The following is a 20,269-nucleotide window of genomic DNA, read 5'->3' as shown; positions in this document are numbered from 1 at the left end:
TCAGTCAGTTGTGGTCAGCAGAACCGTCACTGAGCAGTCAACCCCGCAGCCATCTGATGATTCAACCTAAGTCCCATTAACCTGCCTCCATCCTGAAAAATATAAAATGCAATTTAGCAGCACCATTTTTATTCTAAACTGAACAAGTGTACATCAGTATACATGTACCAAAATCAAATTCATAATGCAGCAACAATTTGAAAATAAACAACTAAACGTTACACCTGGTTTTTGAAAATTCATCCTGGATCAAATACACATGACAAGTTACTATTACCAGATCTAATATAACCTTATGGCTTTGAACACTTTCCTCTTCCTTTACCTTTGGAGGTTGTGACAGATTTTCCGCTGCTATGTTTTTTAACATTCAAGAGATCAAGTAACTGAATAACACATCTTTCTGCATCTTTATCAGATTTGGTAATTTTCCTAGACTCATCATAGAGCTTCAGAACAACTCTTTTAACAAAGTTGAAAGTTTTCTTGAGTTTTGTTGGAATGCAAAGTTGAAGATATAAAAACTCCCTATATACACAGTGAATGCTTCCACAAAATATTCAATGGCACAAATATCAAAGCCATCAACATATAATTTGAATTTCTGATCACAAAACTGAGAAATTGAATCACATTGAATGTATATACCATTCTCAGTAGGTTCCCTAACTTCAGTACCCACCATGATACTTTCACTTTCTTTTAGAAAGTAACATCACTAAGATGTAACATCAGGCATGTGCGAGGACTGTTTCATAAGAAATGCTAGCAATGAATTATTTTTTGGTGATATGTTTCTGTCCTGCAGGTGAGAATTTACTGAGTCCTTATATTGAGAGAGAACGTTGGACACTCCTTTTTCTGCATCATTTTCTAGCCGCTTAAATTCATTCAATAGCTGTGCTGGTGATGCCACAAGGAAAGGATAATGCTCTATAAGTTCATTGACAAAAGTGTTGTCAATGACCAGTTTCCTACGATCATGCAGAGTTTTGTCCATAAGCAAGTCCACTTTACAAAGATCACCCCTTTTTTCTGCAATGCAGACAGGTTTTCATCCATTCCTTGTGTTTTTCGGTGGAAGTTTCATCCTCCCCAACTAGCTTTTCACACAAGTATTGCTTTAATCCATATAGCCTCTGTTCTGAGATGTAGTTTGGAAATGGGGTTTCATCTGTTGCAGTTTTCGTCTTTTTCTTTCTTTCTTAAACTATAGGCAATGATGAATCCTTCCGCTTTCTATTATTCTGGAATTTCTGACGAAGTCTCATCCTCCACAGCTCCTGCAATTAGAATTGACAGAATTAGTTATATTGAGAATGAATAACAAAACTGCCCTGGTATAACTATAATCATTTTAAACAGTATTTCTTTTAAGCCACTTCTGGCATTTTCAGGTTTAATCTAAGAAACTGAAAGTCATACACATACTGGTTAATAAATCAGTTGTACGAGTTCATCTTGACAATGTATTCTCTTTAGCATCAAATTAGTTGAGTTTCATTAGTTGAGTCATATTACATCGTATACAAACAAAACAAATATTTCAAAGTATCAAAATAGTATTTTCCAAAACCCCTCCTTAGTAGATATATGTACTTGTGTGTATTTTAGAAAATATAACTTCCCACAAAATTTTCACTTGTTTCTTCACTAATATTATGCAACACAAAAATGCCATTTAATTTATTTTGTAACTAATGAATATATTTCTTGCAGAATACATTTACACCCTTACAAGTGGTGATATGGTCATTCCTGTTATGCACTTTAGGATGAATTTTATTGGGCTCATAAAGTCAAATGTATAGATAAAAGAATATATTTGTAATGAAAATATATTTCACAACAAACATAACATAATGCACATGTGGATAGTACTTACACGAACACCTTGGGGTGTTAGATTTGGGGCATCTGACAGCTGAGGGTAGCACTTAAATATTTCATCCACTACTTGGTAATGCTGCCTTGAAGTGGGATATCTGGAAAATAGAGGCTGGGCAGGCTATCATGTGCAGATGAAGACATCTGAAGAGATATAATTACACGTTTGTAATCAGAAATGGTACACATGGTATTCACTGCACAGCACTTACAAGGTATAGTTGGAAACCTCAGTGTAAACTGAATTCAGTAAATGGAAGCGACCTTCTTCCTCAACAGGCTTCCCTTGCGACAACTGCAAAGCAGTAGATCAATGCAGACTTGACAAATTTTCCAGCTTAAATGGTACTGGCCAAGGCTTGAATGCTAAGATGCTGACCAAAGAAAATATCAGATAGTTCAAAACACTTACAAATTGGGGTTGACTGATTGCAGTGAAATACTATCCAAGGCCTAATTGTCTCAAGTGAGAGATGAAACTATTTCTCCAACAGATTGAAAGATCTGTTTGACATTCATTAGGACATATTCTACCATGATGATATGGACTGAATACGTTCAGTACTGGGACCGGATGAAGATGCACTCTGATTGCTTGAAAACACTTCAGTGTTCGGTGGATTCTGCTCAAAAATACATTTTTAACGTGTCTAAATTTGTAATAAAAATTAGCAACCGTAATTGTGCTATGTTGAATAATGTATATTGAACAATTTTACTTCTTTTCTTCAGAATAAAGTTTTCCCAGGGTGATTTCCAATGACTACATAAATGATTATAATCACTCAAATTTAAATGGGTTGCGTATTTTTACAAACGACTCACCACAACAGCTATCTCTCTGTCAGAGGCTCCAGCATTAGAAACCAGAAAAACGCGCAACTTTGCTCGTGGTTTTGGAATGTCAGACCATTGAACATCCACCCAGTCCTGCCAGTCTTTCACGTACACTTGAGCTGACAAGTTGGTAGCATCTACATCCAGATTTAAGTTGTCAGAAATCTTACTCGGCAACAATCTCAGACCATCCACTGACACCAATATTTTTTCAGTGTAGGTAATGTGGTAGGATAAAACCATCTCTCTGGAATCTAAAAGAATGGTACTGATCAAAAATGATTTATACTATACACATGCAGAAAAGTTGTCATTGAAGTACAACTATAAAACACCAAAAAGATAGATTAAATTTCCATAAATTTAACATCAGCAGGACTGGTATAAATCAGCTAAATAAGTAATTTGGTTTTTTCCCTAACAAATAGTAGCCTTTAAAAGGTGAAAGCAAATATAAGTGGTCTGACCTCAATAGATGGTGATGATAGTGGTGATTTTGGTGCAAATATGCATGATACATATTAATATGACACAAGTTTTCTCTGAAAATTTTGATGAAATTTGTCACAAAAAGGCAGAAACAAATTTAAATAAAATATGTCAAATCTTTTGATGAAATTTGTCACTGGAAGGTACACACCAAGTTACATAAAATAGCTTAAAATTTACCACTGATTACAGAGTTCTGTTTAAAAGTTGTCATCATTGAGTCGCCACGAATGTAGTGATGTAGGATGATCATATTTTCACCTTTGTTCACATAACAAGGCAATGGGTAATGATTATAAAGATCTCGAGTGCTCAGAAGTTCATAGCTTCTCATTGACTCTACAATGTAAGCATGAAGATGCCTGTGATAATCAACAGTTTGGTATCTTTGACAATACAAAAAAGATTTTCCCCAAAGAACAAAGCAACAGATCACTGAAGAAAATTGAAGACTCTCGAATTCGTAGCTACTGACAACCATTGTCCCTGTGTTGTATGCGAGGCAGTTGACTGTATAACCTGATGCTTAGTGACAAAATCACCTTCCCCAACATATGCACTGACAAGGTTTCGCTCTTCTCCGAGTGAATTCACAGGCAATTTGACAGGATTAGTCAGGTGAAAGGCATCAATTCCAAGAAATCCATTGCTTTCCAAATGTGAACAGAGTTTATACTGGTGTCTCATCGCCATTGTTTTGGCTAGATTCCTCCCGTTTTTGGTACGTCTTGTAACATCAACAAAAAACTAGGTTTGGCTTCAAATCTCATGGTCCACACATTCCTCAGTGGACCAAATCTGCGGGGTCACCTCTGGGTAATGTAAAGTAAAATGTCCCTTTGGCTTGAGAGTTCTATTTGGAAATTCTTTTTCATAAAGAGAATGGAACTGTTGTATCACATCATTTAAGAATTCAGTGCTTGCATATGACATTGATGGACACATTATCAAATCTAGCATATCCAGCAGAACCAACAGAACTTCCCATTTGTTGTTGCCTTCTAGCACTGCATCACCCACCAGTAATGGAAATAACCTTAAGAGACACCAAACTTGCACACAGCTTTTTGCTTAATGTGTACAGACCCTCTCAAAATAACAAGCTCAGGACTATTGATTTTATCAGTTCCTTTGTAGTGGAACTCCTTCACTCTGCCTGCAAGGTACTGAAGGCTGAAGTATCCAGACAAGACATACTGATCTATGAATAGAACTAAAATTTTTGACATCAAGCCAGATTCAAAAAGATCATGTAATATATCAGGTGGTAGAGCATTTTCCACATGAAATTGCTGTAGAACGTTCACGGACGATCTTTTTTAACCCCATATGTACTTGACAAAGTCTGTTCAGTTTCGACCATTGCAACTTGGTAATTATAGGATGCAGTAGATCTCTCTGGGCATTTTGAAATATTAGTCAACTTTCTTAAATTATCCCGAGTTACCATACAGAATTTACCTCATCTGAGAACAGAAAATGATTCAAGAAACCCTCCAATAGCATGGCTTCCCAAACTATCTGCAACAACAACAAGAGGTGCACCTCTGAATTTGAATGTTCCCCCTGGTTTGACAATATGAATACCGATGTTTTCAAGAACAGATAGTTCTTCAATCAAAGGTCTCATCACTGTATTAAGCCCATGGTATTTTACATTTTGGCTCTTCACCAAGATTGCTAAGAATATACAATGAAGCTGAGATCCCAAAGTAGGTTCAATATTGCCTAACTGAAAGAAGAAAGCAGTATATTTGTAAGCAGGAGCTCGTATTCCAGCCTGGTTCACAGCTGTAAAAAAAGTCATTAAAATAGAGAATGATTTGAAGGGCAAGAGGAGTTTCTTGCCAGAATGGATGGTTTTTGAAATGTTCACCATCAACGACATCTCTAAGACAATCATCAGCTGACTGGTGAGGATAAACAACCTGGCTAAAAATATCATCATGTTTAAGCAAACACTTCAGAGTATCTAATAAAGAACCATACAGCATTGTGTCACGTTTCCCATCACCAGCAATTTCCAGGTCATACTCAACAGGTTTTACAAATGACAAATTATCTTCAATGTAAGACTGGAAATTATTGTGGTCAGTGAAAATTTCAATCATGGAATTTCTTTCTTGCAAGTTTCCATTACTGCAACTCTACTATTTCTTGGAACCCCCTCACTGATCAATGTTCTTTTTATGGTTTGGAATAAATGTTCATCTTTGGCAGCCATAATAGAACAGGACAAATTTTAAAAAATACTTGTAGTTTTGTAAGTAAGTTCTTTCATTTTCACGCAGCTACAGAATTGTTTTAACTAAGGTTCTTCACTTGTCTGTGACAACTATCTCCTTATTACCATCAACTGCCTCATCACTGTCAGAGTTTTTATACCTCTGTTCCGTAAAGTACTCGGCACATTCACCACCAGCTTCATTATCATGTATACTGGTAGTAGCGAACCATTCATGCTTTTTATTTATATGTCTTTTCAAACATTTGATGCTTTTGAATGGTCTTTCACATCCGTTAACCCCACATGGAATAACAAATCCAGGCTCATGCTCATGATCCAAAGAAAAATGTGAAAGAAGCTTGCTAAAATGCCTAACCTTATAATTACATTTAATGTCAGAGAAAATATTGAAAACGTCTGATTGTTCTGCCATGTTTAACTCCAAAGTTCACAAAACTTCACAGTGTTTATTAATAAATATCATGCAAGCCATGCATCCAAATGTCACGGGTTTTCATTCTGGAACGTAAAATGTATCATTTATTTAACTAAATTTAATGATAAATTTCAACAATAGCAACTAGCAAATGTCGGTCGCTCACGAACCGACGGTGTATCCTCGGACTTGCCCTCAATCTAGCCAATAAAAACGTACTTCAAAATGCAAGTTCTTGCCACAATCCCCGGGGTGGCCAAAAATATTCATTGGCCAGACCTCAACCTGATTAACATATTCACCAAATTGGACAGAAATCCGAAAGGAATTGTGGAGTGTAGAAAAAACACAAGGAGCTCTCTGCAGACGCATACGTATGCTGATGCGTGATCTATAGTATTCCCCGATTTTCGTAAGGGTATAAATATTTTATTATTTTAAACTACACAACTCGGTTGCTCATGACTCGATGCAATATCCCCCAGATCCTACATTTTTCTCACCGGTATGGATTATGGGAGGGACCCAAAGTCTGAGAAAGTTCCCTGGGAGCAAAGAAGGGAGAGGGGTTGGCGTAATATTTTGCAGGATCACAGGCCTTCTATTCATAGTGTACGGCCCGGCGCTGGCTCCTATCTCGCACCATTAAAGTATAGAGTTTAAAAATTTAAATACAGTTTGTGCCTAAAGAGAATTTTAGATAGTTTTCAATATTAAATTAAAGAAACACACATTATACACAATAGATGTTTCACTTTTTCGCTGTTTTCATATGATTTGTGTTGCCACCCCATTTGTAACTCCATTGTTTGCTGTGTCAGTGGATCCCGCCATAATACACAAGTCACATAAAGTATGTATGCTTTAACATTTGTAGCTCTGCTGATTTATTAAAAATAAGGATTTATTATTTACGTATTATCGTATGTCATCTTTCATTATCAAATGTCTATAAAATAATAACAGACGAGGTCCCTTTTAATGAGTATACAACTTTCACCTATGTAGCGGTGGCCGTAACAAATCTTTTTAGCAGCGGTGTAGTTGGCGCTAAATTTAACAGAGCAGCAACATGGATCATTGCGGGCTTTTGATTCTACCACAGGATATGCATTCAAGATATCAAATATGTGCATTTGTGATGTCAAGACTGGGGAATGTTTTCGATTTCATACTTGCTTCAAAGCATTACCTAAATATAAATATTCCTACTCTATTACTACTAGACTACATTAGTACAGACCTACACAATGTAACGGGCAACCATCCTTGTTTACACATAACGAGTTATACAAAAAAAATACGGATGAATTCACTTTAGCTAATCTAGAAAGTTAAACATTCGTATTATTATATTGTTTTATTGAAACAAGTATAGGAAAATAAGACATAAACGATTAATATTTACCTAGATTTCTTCTTTCCGTATTCTGCGCGGTTGCATGGCAATTGTACAATGTCAGTACAAGTTTCGGTTATTATAAATTCTATAAATGTCATATGTAATTCTCCAATGTGCGATAAAATATTGCTGTGTGTGATTTCTCCCCCCCCCCCCATCCGTCCCCTTTGGGTTTATAGTGTCATCCCTACCTTCGGCTACTGCTAAGGGGTGGACCGTGCCGTCTTCACTCCCCTCCTGTGTATGTATTGTTGTATATGAGCTCCTAAATCCCCCCTCGACCACCTTGGGGAATGATTAACCTCTCTCCACAAATAACACCTACAGCCCTCCTTGCACAAGGAACTCCCGCCTTCAGATAAACTCGACCTGGTACACCCCTCTGGAAAAGAGAAAGTCTCGCTCGCGCCTACTGTAGCTGCTTTCCATTTGTACTCGATTTGCGCTCGGACTACTAGACGAATCGGATGCATTTCTCGGACGTGTAGTGTCAGTGCGAGTGTTAACCACATGGGGAAAGCTTATTTCAGTCATAACTTAGATCGTTGTGGATTGTAATAATAAATGTATTGATTATTGGATTTCATATTCGAATATTCCAACACACACACACAACAATGTAAAAACACAATTGTCAAATAAAACAGTGAAGAAATAGTAGTGGTCGATAAATAAGATTTATTTAGGTAAGATTTATTTTGTGTGAAAGAAATTTATCCCCCCCCAAAAAAAAAAAAAAAAGTAAATAAATAAATATATAAGTTCTTGCAAAGTTTAGCTCTGGTCAAGTTTCAATTGTTGCATTTATGGAACAAAATTCATGTATACAGTCATTTGCTTGAACTGCGCCTTAATGTTATAGGAAACATAAGAGTGTCAATTCATGAGTTAATGCTGACTATGGTGTTGTTCTTCCTGATAACGAAGTAGTCGTTAAGACTAGCATAGCAGTGCTGCTATGAAGTAGTCAAGGTGACTGGGAAGTGGTCAAACAGACTGGGACATGGTCATTCTGACTGGGAAGTAGTCAAACTGACTAATTGCTTAAATTGACTAAGTGTCACTCAAATTGACTAAGGGTCAGTCAAACTGACTAGTAATAGATCATCGTTACTACTTAATAGTCAATTGCATACCCACGACTACAAAACGATAGTCATCTTGCTTATTGATACACTTTAGATAGTCAATTTGACAGCGACCACGATACCTCTAAAGCAGAAAATAGATGTGACTATGCCCTGGTAGTCGAAATGAACAACTTTTATTTAGAGTGATACGGAGTGTCGGTTTAGAAAATAGTATCGAGAGCAACGTTCTAGAGTCGTGTGTCAAAGAAAAAAAAAAAAAACCTCAAACAAACTTCCAGACCATTGGGAAATGCTTGCCCAGTTATCTTACTTAAAACGTTCTCGTGAAATAATGGACTTGTTGACGTGTACCAATTATAGACACCGTAACAAAGAAAGATGTGAGAACTTGGTTGAAGCAGAGTAGGTATAGATCTTTAAAGAAAGCTATGCAATTACTGATCAAATAAAATCACATATAAACAACAAAAGGTACCATTTTAAATTTATATTATCCTCAGATAGAGTAATATTGAAACATCAACACATACTAGCAACAGGCTAGAAGAAATAGAAGGATTAGTTAGAGAAATATTTATACAGAATAGAGGCAATAAATAACAAAACAATTATGTTTCAAATTTAATTTCAAAAGAAATATTGCCAAGAATTACAGTACAAAGTTTGTAGGTCATAAGAGTTCCATCCTGAGGAAACAAGAAAGAAGGAAATTTTATTGATGTTGGAAACCTGATCATTACAGCAAAATAAACTATACAACAAGTCTTTAGGACCAAGCAGATTGAAGAAACAATCATTGGTTAGTCAAACACTGAACAATAGGAATTAACTGAACTTGTAAGGCAAAGTTCAGCTAAGAATGTATCTTCTATCCTAAATGAAATAAGAAATTCACATTTTAAACAAACAAACCAATAAGTCCGCATGTTTATTGATGGGAAGCCTTGTATTATTTGGATCAACACTGGTTCTACAGCTAAAATAATTTGATTAAGTTTGGTAATGAAAGGTAGAAAATGTTTCTATATGTGAAGAAAGAAGAGGTAGTGAGCAAGCAATCATAAGATTCCAGTGAGAGTAAATTTAGAAGTTACTTTTATTGTAAGTGTTTGTACTATGCTTAATGATGTTTGGGTAATTGATATCAAGGTAGAGTTCATACTGGAAACTACTTTAATACAAAGACGTGGGTGCAAGGTTAAGGTAGCTCAAACAGTTTCATAGGTCATAAGCAGGAAATCCCTTTACATGGCATGATCGTTACTACATATGACGTTGAATTCCCCATGGTAACAATGAGAGTAGTTATTGTACCATCATGAATTTACATATATATTACAAATATGAACTATTATATATCTCTCTACATAAATACACATTTCCCCAGTGACAATTCTCTCGACAGTGAAGAAAATAGTCATCGTTCTAATCAGTTGAAGCAAAACGAAAATGTCGGCTACAGGAGACTTGACGGTCGTTTTCCTACAAGAAAATGTGACTCCACTGATATGTCCACTTCTCACCCTTCAACTGATTCTGCTGATGATTTTCCTCTATCTCTACCGCAAAAGACGTTATGACTACGTCGCAGAGTTAATTACAGTAGTTAGTTGTTTTTCAAAATGTTTGGCTTTCGGTAAGCCGAGCCGGAAGTTTCAGAAGATCTAACCGAAGATTCAAAACGTGAAGTATATTTTTCTTACACGATATTTGTACTAAAATTGTAAAGGATTCAAGATGTCAGTATGAAAAGGGAGGTAAAATTAAAAATAAGAAAGTTAGAATATTTTATAGTAAGTGATTAATGGCATATTCTCTTTTGTTTTCTTTTTATGATTATAGCTGCGTTTATAGTTCATTTATTATTTCCCTCTCTCGTCTAGTTTACCTACGTATTTTTAGTTGTATTAAAATGTTAACTGATTTTCTACGTAATCACTTGTATTTTGAACAAAAATATGTATGTGTGAGAGAGAGAGTCATTGATATTAAAAGGTATTGGTTGAATAGTGTTTTGTCCGTTTTTTATTAGCTTTTTCTTTCTGTTTCTTTTTTCTGATTCCATTATTATTGATTTATTAATATTTAGGATAAAATGTTTATGAATACTGGTGTGAAGTCTGCGCATTTGTTTATCAGATGTGTAGAAGTTATTTCTAAGTGTATTGTGAATACATTGTATTTTTGTTGTTGAATCCTGATTGTAGCGGCGTGTTCATTTTACTTTCACAAGGTATAAAGAAATTTACTAAACATTGTTTAAAACAAAACTGCATCGTGGGGATGATGTATCTTTGGAAGAAACAAGCTGTTAAGATACGTACAATGACAAATATATCTGAATACGATTTAGAGTATGTAAACTTGAACAAACATTTTAAAGATAAATATTCTGGATTTAAATATGAGCTTAATTCTTAGTACTTTAATGTTAGGAGTGTGAGAAACAGATTAATAGACCTGCATTTCGATTTTCTTATAGTGTTATAATAGTTATCCTGACTTCATTCATAGCTCTGAATACTATAGGCTGTATATACTGCATAATCAAGAAAACTATTAATTTGATCTTGCTTCAAGTTATCTTTATTAATCTTGTTAACTAGTACATGTTAACTTCCATGTAGAATATTTCTTATTCAAACCTTCTGCCCGGCATGGCAAGGTGGTTAAGGTACTCGAGTTGTAATCCGAGGGTCATGGGATCGAATCCCCGTCACACCAAACATGCTTCCCTTTCAGCCGTGAAGGTGTTGTTATGTTACGATCAATTCCACTATTCGTTGGTAAAAGAGTATCCTAGGAGTTGGCGGTAGGTGGTGATGACTAGCTGCCTTCCCTCTAGTTTTACACTGCTAAATTAGGAACGGCTAGCGCAGATAGCCCTCCTGTAGCTTTGCGCGAGGTTCAGAAACAAACAAACCTTGTATAAGAATAGAGGTAGCAATGCTTTCTAATGGTTGTTATTGTGATATCTAAAGCTACTGGCTCTACCTGTGTGTAACAAGAATAACTAGTTATATGGAAGCACATGTAACAGTGGGTAAATGAAAGATTTTTGAAGTTTAAAAACCTTGGACTTAGCACTATGACCTGTAACATCATAGAAGGTAAATGATTTTGACGTGAAAGAACATCAAGTAGAAGCAATCTTTCGAAATCTGAGAATAAAGTGTAGTACAAAAAATACGTTTTACACTTAACAACGATAGTCCATTTTATTATACATTTATGTCCAGTCACTTTATTCTTTTAAAAGTAAGGAGTTTTTTGATATTCTGTAGTTTATATCTTAATAGAATCTTTACTTATTTAGAAGACATCAGATAGATCAAACTTGTATTCATAGTTTCCTGGATATACAAGTGTAACATAAATCATTAAATGTGTGGTTAGGTTCACGGAACAGTAACATACTTTGAATTTCTAAATTATGCAACGAACGATAAACGTTTATTACACGAGAAATGAATTCATCTTCAATGGTATGAAGACATAGAAAGTGGTAGTCAAGAAGTTGAAACTATATACGTCACAACCACGAACATCGAAGGTAGAGTTTAACTAGTCAATAAGTAAAGATCACCTACTCACACAAAGAATAAATTGTATAATGAAATTATGACTTTTACTAACAAAGATACCGATGTAATAATTATCTGGTACCTTAGATTGAGATTGTAATCTGCCAAACAGTGAATTACAGGGTGTTTAACTACAGTTTTCTAGACGAAATGGTTAGAGGAAATGCAATTTTGAATATATTGTTAAGCACTAATGAGAATGCAACTCAAAAAGTGGAAATGGGAAACATTTGGGACCAGTTACCATTGCATAATTATATTTAGTATTTTGTTAATGTTGAGATAAAAAAGAAAAAAATATATACTTTCTATTTTTAGAAAACCCATTTTAAGAAAGACATTTTTAAAATTGGGTTTAAGTCCAGAAAGACGTGTTCCTAGAAAGTTAAAATGGTAAAAATAAAAACTTGGTTTTTAATTTTTGTAGTGGATACTGGTGTATATAGTCGTTTACTTCTAGTGCTAAAATAAAACTTAATTGGCTTATTAAAGAGATAAAGAAAAATAAGCAAGATAATTATACAATAATCTTAATATGCTTAGATATAGAGGGTTAAAACATTACAGAGCTATAGAAATCCTAGGGATTTCGTTTAAAAACTAGAAAAATAAAAATTGATTTATCAGTAACAGCCGGGCAGCATTGTTAAAACTGATAATAGATATTTTTAAATGTGTGTTAAAGGTGAGGAAGATGTTAAAACATGGATTGAGCACTTAAATATTATTGATGAGAAGATTTTTGCTGAAGAATATGAGATGACTGATCTATTTAATATTTTTTTTTTTTTTTTGCACGAGAATACTAAAGCTATTCCTGAATATTCTATGAGAAATACTGAAATTGTCTGAGCTCACTTGATGGGAGTTAATAATTATTGTACTTTAAAAACAATAAACATTATAAGCCAATGGTTGTTAGTCTGACTTCTGCAGTTTGTTTGTTTCTTTTTGAAACTCGCGCAAAGCTACACGAGGGTTATCTACGCTCGCCGTTCCTAATTTAGCAGTGTAAGACTAGAGGAAAAGCAGCTAGTCACCACCAACCACCTCCAACTCAGGCCATTCTTCTGTCAACGAACAGTGGGATTGATCGTCACATTATAACGTCCTCACAGATGAAAGGGAGAGAATGTTTGGTGTGATGAAGATTCGAACCCGCGACCCTCAGATTACGAGTCGAGTGCCTTAACCATCTGGCTATGCCGGCTGCTTTTATAAGAATCATGCGATTTTCTCAACGCTTCAGCGCGTTTCGTAAACAAATATTGATTTTCACTCTAAAGAAAGTTCTATAAACTTGGAGAACAGGCACTATTTGCGCAACACACAGCCAAGAATGTATGTCACATGCAAAAATAAAACTATACAGAAACAAGCTTAGGCACTAAAATAAATGTACAACAATAAATTTGTTATATTGGTTAGATGGCCCCTTGAGTTTACGACCTCTCTTCATTAAGTTGGATGGAGAATAATTAGTGTGTGAGTAATACTGGTTACCTTAGACAAGGCTAACATCATATTGAAAATAAAAACATTAGGTTTGAAAACTGGTAAATGATATCGTTCAATGCAGTTTGGAGTGTGTGTTTATGTATAGCAAAGCCATATTGAGCTAATATGGTTTGTCCACCAAGGGGAATCAAAACTCTGGTTTTAGCACTGTAACTTCAAAGACTTACTTCTGTCCACAAACGGACCAATTTGGAAAGAAAACAACCTATGCTGTAGAAAATGTGATTGCTAGTGTCCTAAGGAAATATATACACTGCACTTGTGTTATCAATAAAGATTCTTCATTGTGTTCAGTTTATTTATTTCATACCCATTAACCCAGTTTTAGAGAAATATCGAAATTATGTAAATAAATATATTGTCAAAAATCCTATTATTCAGTAGACCTATCTAACAGTTCCAAGGAAAAATCAGTTTCACAAAGAGTACCTTATTGCATAGTTCTGTGATTAAAGCCATTTGTGAATGGAAAAGAGAGATGAAAGGCACCACTGGTAAATAATATATATGACAGAAGTTACACAGCAGATATACAATTATGAAAACAGTGAACTATGGGGCATTGTTGACCATTTCTGGCCGAACAGATCTATTAATGGGGCGACTGCATCATGTGGGAACCTGGGATTGTGTTTAGCAAATGGCCAATAACCTCTCGTTTCTATGCCACTTTTGACTATAAATTGAGTACTTAAGAAAGCTATGTTCCCTGATAATGCTGCAACAATTTACCCACGACAACATGAATATCTTGGTTACGTAGTTGCCAAAAGACTGTGAGAGTAAGGTTCTGATCATGATAACATGTCTATGAGCGAGGGAAAATACGGGTGCAGCAAAGGAAGATTTGGATCATTCCTTTAAGCAGTTCAAGTAATTACTAATAAGGACTGTTCTGTAGATTGTGATATTGAGTTTAGATTGATTGTCAGGCTCCAGTTTCCATCGAGACTTAAGCAAGGTGCAATTTTGGACTATGAGACAATTGTTGCTGAGTTGTTCCAAGGGTTCAATATGGTAAAAGACTGAGGCATCCATCACGCCATTCAAGACTTTGAAGAGGAATACCGTGGAGAGCTCGGTTGTTTATGTGGATGGTCTAAGCCATTTCTAAAGTAAAGCTTACCCAGCAAGGATTTCAGTTAATTACTATGATATTCTCGTTTAAAAGAATTGTAGAAAGGTTACACAGTAAAACAATGACGTACCACAGGATATAAGAGATTTTCTCACCACTAGCAAGGCAATTTCTGTAGTAATATAGTATGAAGTGGAAACTTTGAATTTGTCTCAATGTATGTGAAATTACTAATGGAAGATCGTGAAGACGAATCTAGATTCAACAGAGGCAGCTTTTCTACAACGTCTTGGTTGATTACACTAATGTATTTATGGAATAATATGGCTTCTTGGTTCAACAAAAGTTACACAGCACTACAGTGATACACGTCCAAATTTAAAAACTGCAATGAAAGCTTCCCTAGAACATTATGGATGTAGCCAGTACTGAAGTACAAAGGATGTTAAAGGACCAGATTACATGGCTTTCAGGTAGTGCTTGGCTATTTCCAACAGCGATTTTTAAGAAGGAATGTACATATATGTTCTGCATTATTTCACATGGGCGAATAATGGTAACTCACAACGATGCTTTTCTATTACTACAAACAAGTGAATGTCTGGATGCATTGGAAAAGACCCAATGATCCAATACATTAGGCCTGGCATTATGGTGTTGACTAGTCAAATTATATGATAATGACAAGAGCAAACATAAGATTGCGTTCAGTGCAATAAATGGTTTATTTTAGTTTTGAGCAGTCCTAGCTATCATGTGTAATACACCCTGAAACTACGGATAAATTAATGAACCTTATACTGAGAGGGCCTCTTTGGGACAAGTGTCGGTTCTATATTGACCAACGATTGGTATATGATTGCACGTTTCATCATGTTATCAATAATCTGAAAATTATACTTCAGTGAATAAAATAAGGCAGGTTTGAAACTGAAACTAAAGAAATAAACGTTCAGGTGTGACGAAGTAGAATTTCTCAGTCATATTATGGGATGAAATTTGTTTGTTGAATACCATGCAAAGATATTTGAAGTCTGTCTATGCATGCCATCCCTAATTTTGAAGCGATACACTAAAAGGAGGAAGGACAGTTAATCAAAAACCACCCACTACTAATTTTTGGGCTACTCCTTACCAACAAATAGTTAAGACTGAATATCACATTAAAACATCCCACAAAGCTGAAGGGAGAAGTATGTTCAGTGGTACAATTCAAAAACACGACCTGCTTATTGGCAATTGAGTACTCTAACCATCATGCCAAACATGGCATCTCCCAAGATCCTGCAAATAAAGAAGCAGTGCAGTATCAGCCGCAATATATTACCAAGAAAGAAATTTCAGCTTCCTCAGTGTCACATTGTACTATTGACAGTTTGTGGTCAACTTCTCCAAGACTGTGACACTTTATTAGATCTCAATAAATATAATATGTACTTCCGATGGACTGAGGAATGTCACTAAGCATTCGAATTCTTGAAGCATGCGTAAATAGAATCATCAGTGTTTGTATATCTACAATAAGACTGTGAGATCTTGTCAGCTACAACTGCTAGTGACGGTGAAATCAGAAAAGTGATTATGCATTTCCAGGATGAAGTACACTGTGACACAGTGATACACTGTATATGCTAGTCATACACTTATGAACTCTGAATTCGGATACTGTTCAATGAATAAAAAAAACTTCTTGCAGCTGCAGTCTTCAGAGAACATTATCAACATTTCTTGTATGGGAGACATTTCATTATTCAAGTGCATTAAGCATCATTAAAATGATTGATGAACCTTAAACTTCTGGATGGAATGCAAAAATGTTGAATAGTTGGGTAACAGTATTGCACATCACAAAAGCTGTAGGGTGTCAAAATGGCACCCACACATTTACTAGAAATCAATGGTAGTTTTTTCGAATCATACTGTGTGCTACCACTAGAAACTGTTAACCTAAACAACTTTTTTCAGAGAATCTTAAATTCCTTCTACAGGGAATGGACCAAGATATTGTTGGTCCACCTTCAGAGACAAAATGAGGTTACCTGTAAATACTCATTGCTATCAGTTACCTTAAAAAGCCAGCTGAAGCTTATCATAGGTCGATAGCTTAGCATGGTCTGTGAATGATGCATTGGCAAAACACTGGATAAAAACCCAATTCAAATAATAAGAGATCCATACGAATCATGGGACTGACTTGAACAAATAACTATTTCATCACAATCAACTTTATAGTACAGTAAAGTAAGTAATAATGACTGTCATTTGTGTCATGCTTTTCATGATACACAGCCACTTTATCTATGAATTTTCCAGACCATTTTATCTATGCTTGTAAATTATCATTAAACTATTACCTTTAATAAAAGGAAAAATTGAAAAGTTTTATTCACGTGTTGACTAATACATGCTATGATTTAAGTCACAGTTTGCTTAATGTCATGTTACAAAGTTTCAATATGATTGGCCACGACTTTTTTGAATTATTTACGCTTTTTCAAAACAGTTTATCCACGTATTTAGGAAAATGCACCGATTACACTTTTTAATGTCAATTTAAATCACGAAAACGTAAGCATAATGAACACTACAAATCTTAACAATTGCGATTCTTAAGTTTTGTCTTTACATAGGAATGTGTGTTATACATACATACACAAAAATGTGCATAACTTTCACTTTCTGACTGTACACTGCACTAAAGTCAGACTTTTTATATCTATAAAACAATTCCCACATTAATGAAAGTACCCAGATCACATTGTAACACTTCTCTGTATTACAATATGTAAATTAACGTGAATCTTATCATCGATTATTCTGTAACAGAAAATATTTCCAGGTTTATGCAAGTTTCGCTCCACGAGATTGCCAGATTGTAGCTACAAATAACAAAGTTGAAATTCTAATTATGCATGACACTTTATACACAGTATCAGAACAGCTAGTAAAATAACTACAAACATTGTCCTCCACTTTATTTTAATAAAAGTTTTAATACCCATACCAGCGGTCTTGAGTATTAAAACTTTTATTAAAATAAAGTGGCGAATATGGTTTCGACCTTCTTAGGCCATCTTCAGGTTAACAAAGTTAATAAACGTTTTAATACCCATACAGGTCGTCTTGAGATACATTTTTACTTCAAGTGAGTTTCTCGTCACCATGAATATTTGTAGTTGCATTATTTCAACGCCATTCAGTCGTGGGGGCGTTATAATGTGACGATCAATCCCACAATTCATTGGTAAAAGAGTAGCCAAAGAGTTGGCAGTGATGACTAGCTGCCTTCCCTCTAGTCTTACACTGCTAAATTAGATACGGCTAGCGCAGATAGCCCTCGTGTAGCTTTGCGCGAAATTCAAAAACAAACTGCATAAACACGAAGTACGGAAAAACGGACATCGCTGACAGTAAATGAAATTTATTTTATATAAAGAATATATTAAATAGTTTTCATTATAAATCCTTGTTTGCCCACTTGCAATGTATAATATACTTCCGCACACAAATATAACGAGAGTTGTATTATTATGCCATTTATGTGTCAAGATTTTACTATTATATAATGTCGCTTATTGCATTAAGTAAAAAAAAAAAAAAACTGGTACTAAACAAATCTTTTACTGAAAGTATTCTCATTATATTGACTTTTCTATGGCCCTCGTAAGCATAATGGAAAACACTACTACATTATCTCCATAATAATTATCCCGATCTCAAAAGCACACCGTGGTCCGAGAGTCCAAAATTTAAAAACAATACCAGAACTACTCATTCAAGCTTTCAAGCTCACTTCCACTGTAATCTTTCCTGTCCTAAAATATAATTTGTTGCCAATTTAGATGAATTTGTTTCTACCAGACTTTTAAAAAAGCAAACCTTTAGCACTTGTAAATTGCTACAAATTACAACTCACCTTCTAAAAGAATGTCCCCTCGAAAAATTTTTTTTCCTTATTTATTCAGTAAAGTAAAACGATGAATTTCCTGGATCAATGTGATACTAAATTTGGCGCGGATATAGCCAGCCAACAACAATGCATTCCAAAAAGTTAGCTACTTTGACTAAAATATTTTTTTACTAATGCGTGTAAAACTTGAGTTTCATGTTCAATAACTAAGTGTTGGAAGCACAGTTTTTCCTGATTCATCCGAGGCATTAAAATATTAATTATTAGTTAATCAGAATGTATTAAATTATTCACTTGCGCCAATTAAATTGTTTCTAGAAAGATTAATGGATCGCAAATCCGGCATGTAAGGCACTCAACTCGTAATCTGAGGGTCGCGGGTTCGAATCCCCGTCACACCAAACATATTCGCCCTTTCATCTGTGGGGACGTTATAATGGGATGGTCAATCACACTATTCATTGGTAAAAGTGTAACCCAAGAGTTGGCGGTGAGTGGTGATGACTAGTTGCCTTCCCTCTAGTCTTACACTGCTAAAATAAGTGCTGTTAACGCAGATAGCTCTAGTGTAGCTTTGCGCGAAATTCCAAAAAAGCAAATACCATTGACATTTTACAAATATTTACTGCACTACGTTATTATTTACTGTTAACGAAACAATCTAAATGTCTGAAATTGTTTAAATCGACATCTTCCAAAACTTTTATACTCGTTAGTGACATTCTACCTGTCTCTCTGATATCACTTGTTAACGAACCAAGTCCAAATTGTACTTCATATCATGACATTATGTACTGTAGGAAATCCTTGGTTATGGTATATTTTGTTTTATAGTGACTTAAAAACAGTTTTTGATAACTTACTCCATATAACTATTATTATTATAGTTTTGAGAATTCATTAGATAAATAAAAGTATAGGTATAAGATAAAAACTCACCCAAAGTATGTAGATTTGTTATATCTTTGAACTACCGGGCTTTGTTGAAATAACCAAAACGTTTTTCTTTTACATCTTTAAAACCTGTCCTACACAAATATGTCAATGATATAACCCAGATGTTATGTATTCCTTCTCTGTCTACTGACATAGGGACTGTTTTATTATTATTAAAGTGCTAAAATATATAAGATCAAAATAACGTATTTGAATAAAGTAACCATTTTCTAACTAGTAATTTGTAAAGGGGTTTTAAGCAGTAGTAAAATGATCCTACACGACCTAATTTTAGGAAGAGGAGATCAAGTCTTTATTAAAACCCTTTCACTCCTACTTACTATTTATGTATTATCTTATGGTTGCCTTTATATGGCAATTAACAGTAAGCAAAAAGATAGATGTAGATAACAGCAGTGTATACGTACAAGTAAATGATTTTTAAGTACTAATAGTTATTTTTTAAACATTGATGTCCCACAAGCATTACTAAATCACGTGAAATTCATTAACTGTTCCTAGTTTTTGTTTGTAAAATGAATTTCTCTGATGTTTCACAGCCTGGGCATGCAAAATATAAAGATCTTTCTTTCTTCCCAGTTTCCCTGACCATTGGGAACCATTGTATGTTTGCTAAGTATGTTAATTTTGAGTGAATCAGCTGGGATAAACACTTAAATCATATTATGATGTTGTTTTCTTCAAATGAGGAAAGATCAACAGGACTTTTTGCAGTTCATGTTTATGTAGATTCTTGCTGGTATACAACCTCTGCTGATAAACTTGAAAAAACAAAGTTTCACTTAAATTTTCCATTTATCATTCTGAGTAGGTATATACACTGTCTTTCTGTTATTAACTAATTATTGTTCAT

The 20,269-nt window shown here is 34.8% G+C and overlaps 1 protein-coding gene across 1 annotated transcript; it reads right to left on the bottom strand.

Annotated features, from left to right (window-relative positions):
* Window positions 1-129: 129 nt before the first annotated feature.
* On the bottom strand, window positions 130-7,641 carry LOC143227075 (uncharacterized). Its single transcript, XM_076458613.1, has 3 exons — window positions 7,285-7,641; window positions 2,713-2,978; window positions 130-1,283 (listed from the first exon to the last, which is right to left on the bottom strand). The coding sequence occupies exons 2-3, from the start codon at window positions 2,965-2,967 to the stop codon at window positions 1,206-1,208; spliced, it is 333 nt and encodes a 110-aa protein (XP_076314728.1). The 5' UTR covers window positions 2,968-2,978; window positions 7,285-7,641; the 3' UTR covers window positions 130-1,205.
* Window positions 7,642-20,269: the final 12,628 nt, after the last annotated feature.

Source organism: Tachypleus tridentatus, chromosome 9, assembly GCF_004210375.1.
Source record: "Tachypleus tridentatus isolate NWPU-2018 chromosome 9, ASM421037v1, whole genome shotgun sequence".
Taxonomy (NCBI): domain Eukaryota; kingdom Metazoa; phylum Arthropoda; class Merostomata; order Xiphosura; family Limulidae; genus Tachypleus; species Tachypleus tridentatus.
Note: the sequence above shows the minus strand (reverse complement) of the source record. Positions and strands in the feature narration are given on the sequence as shown.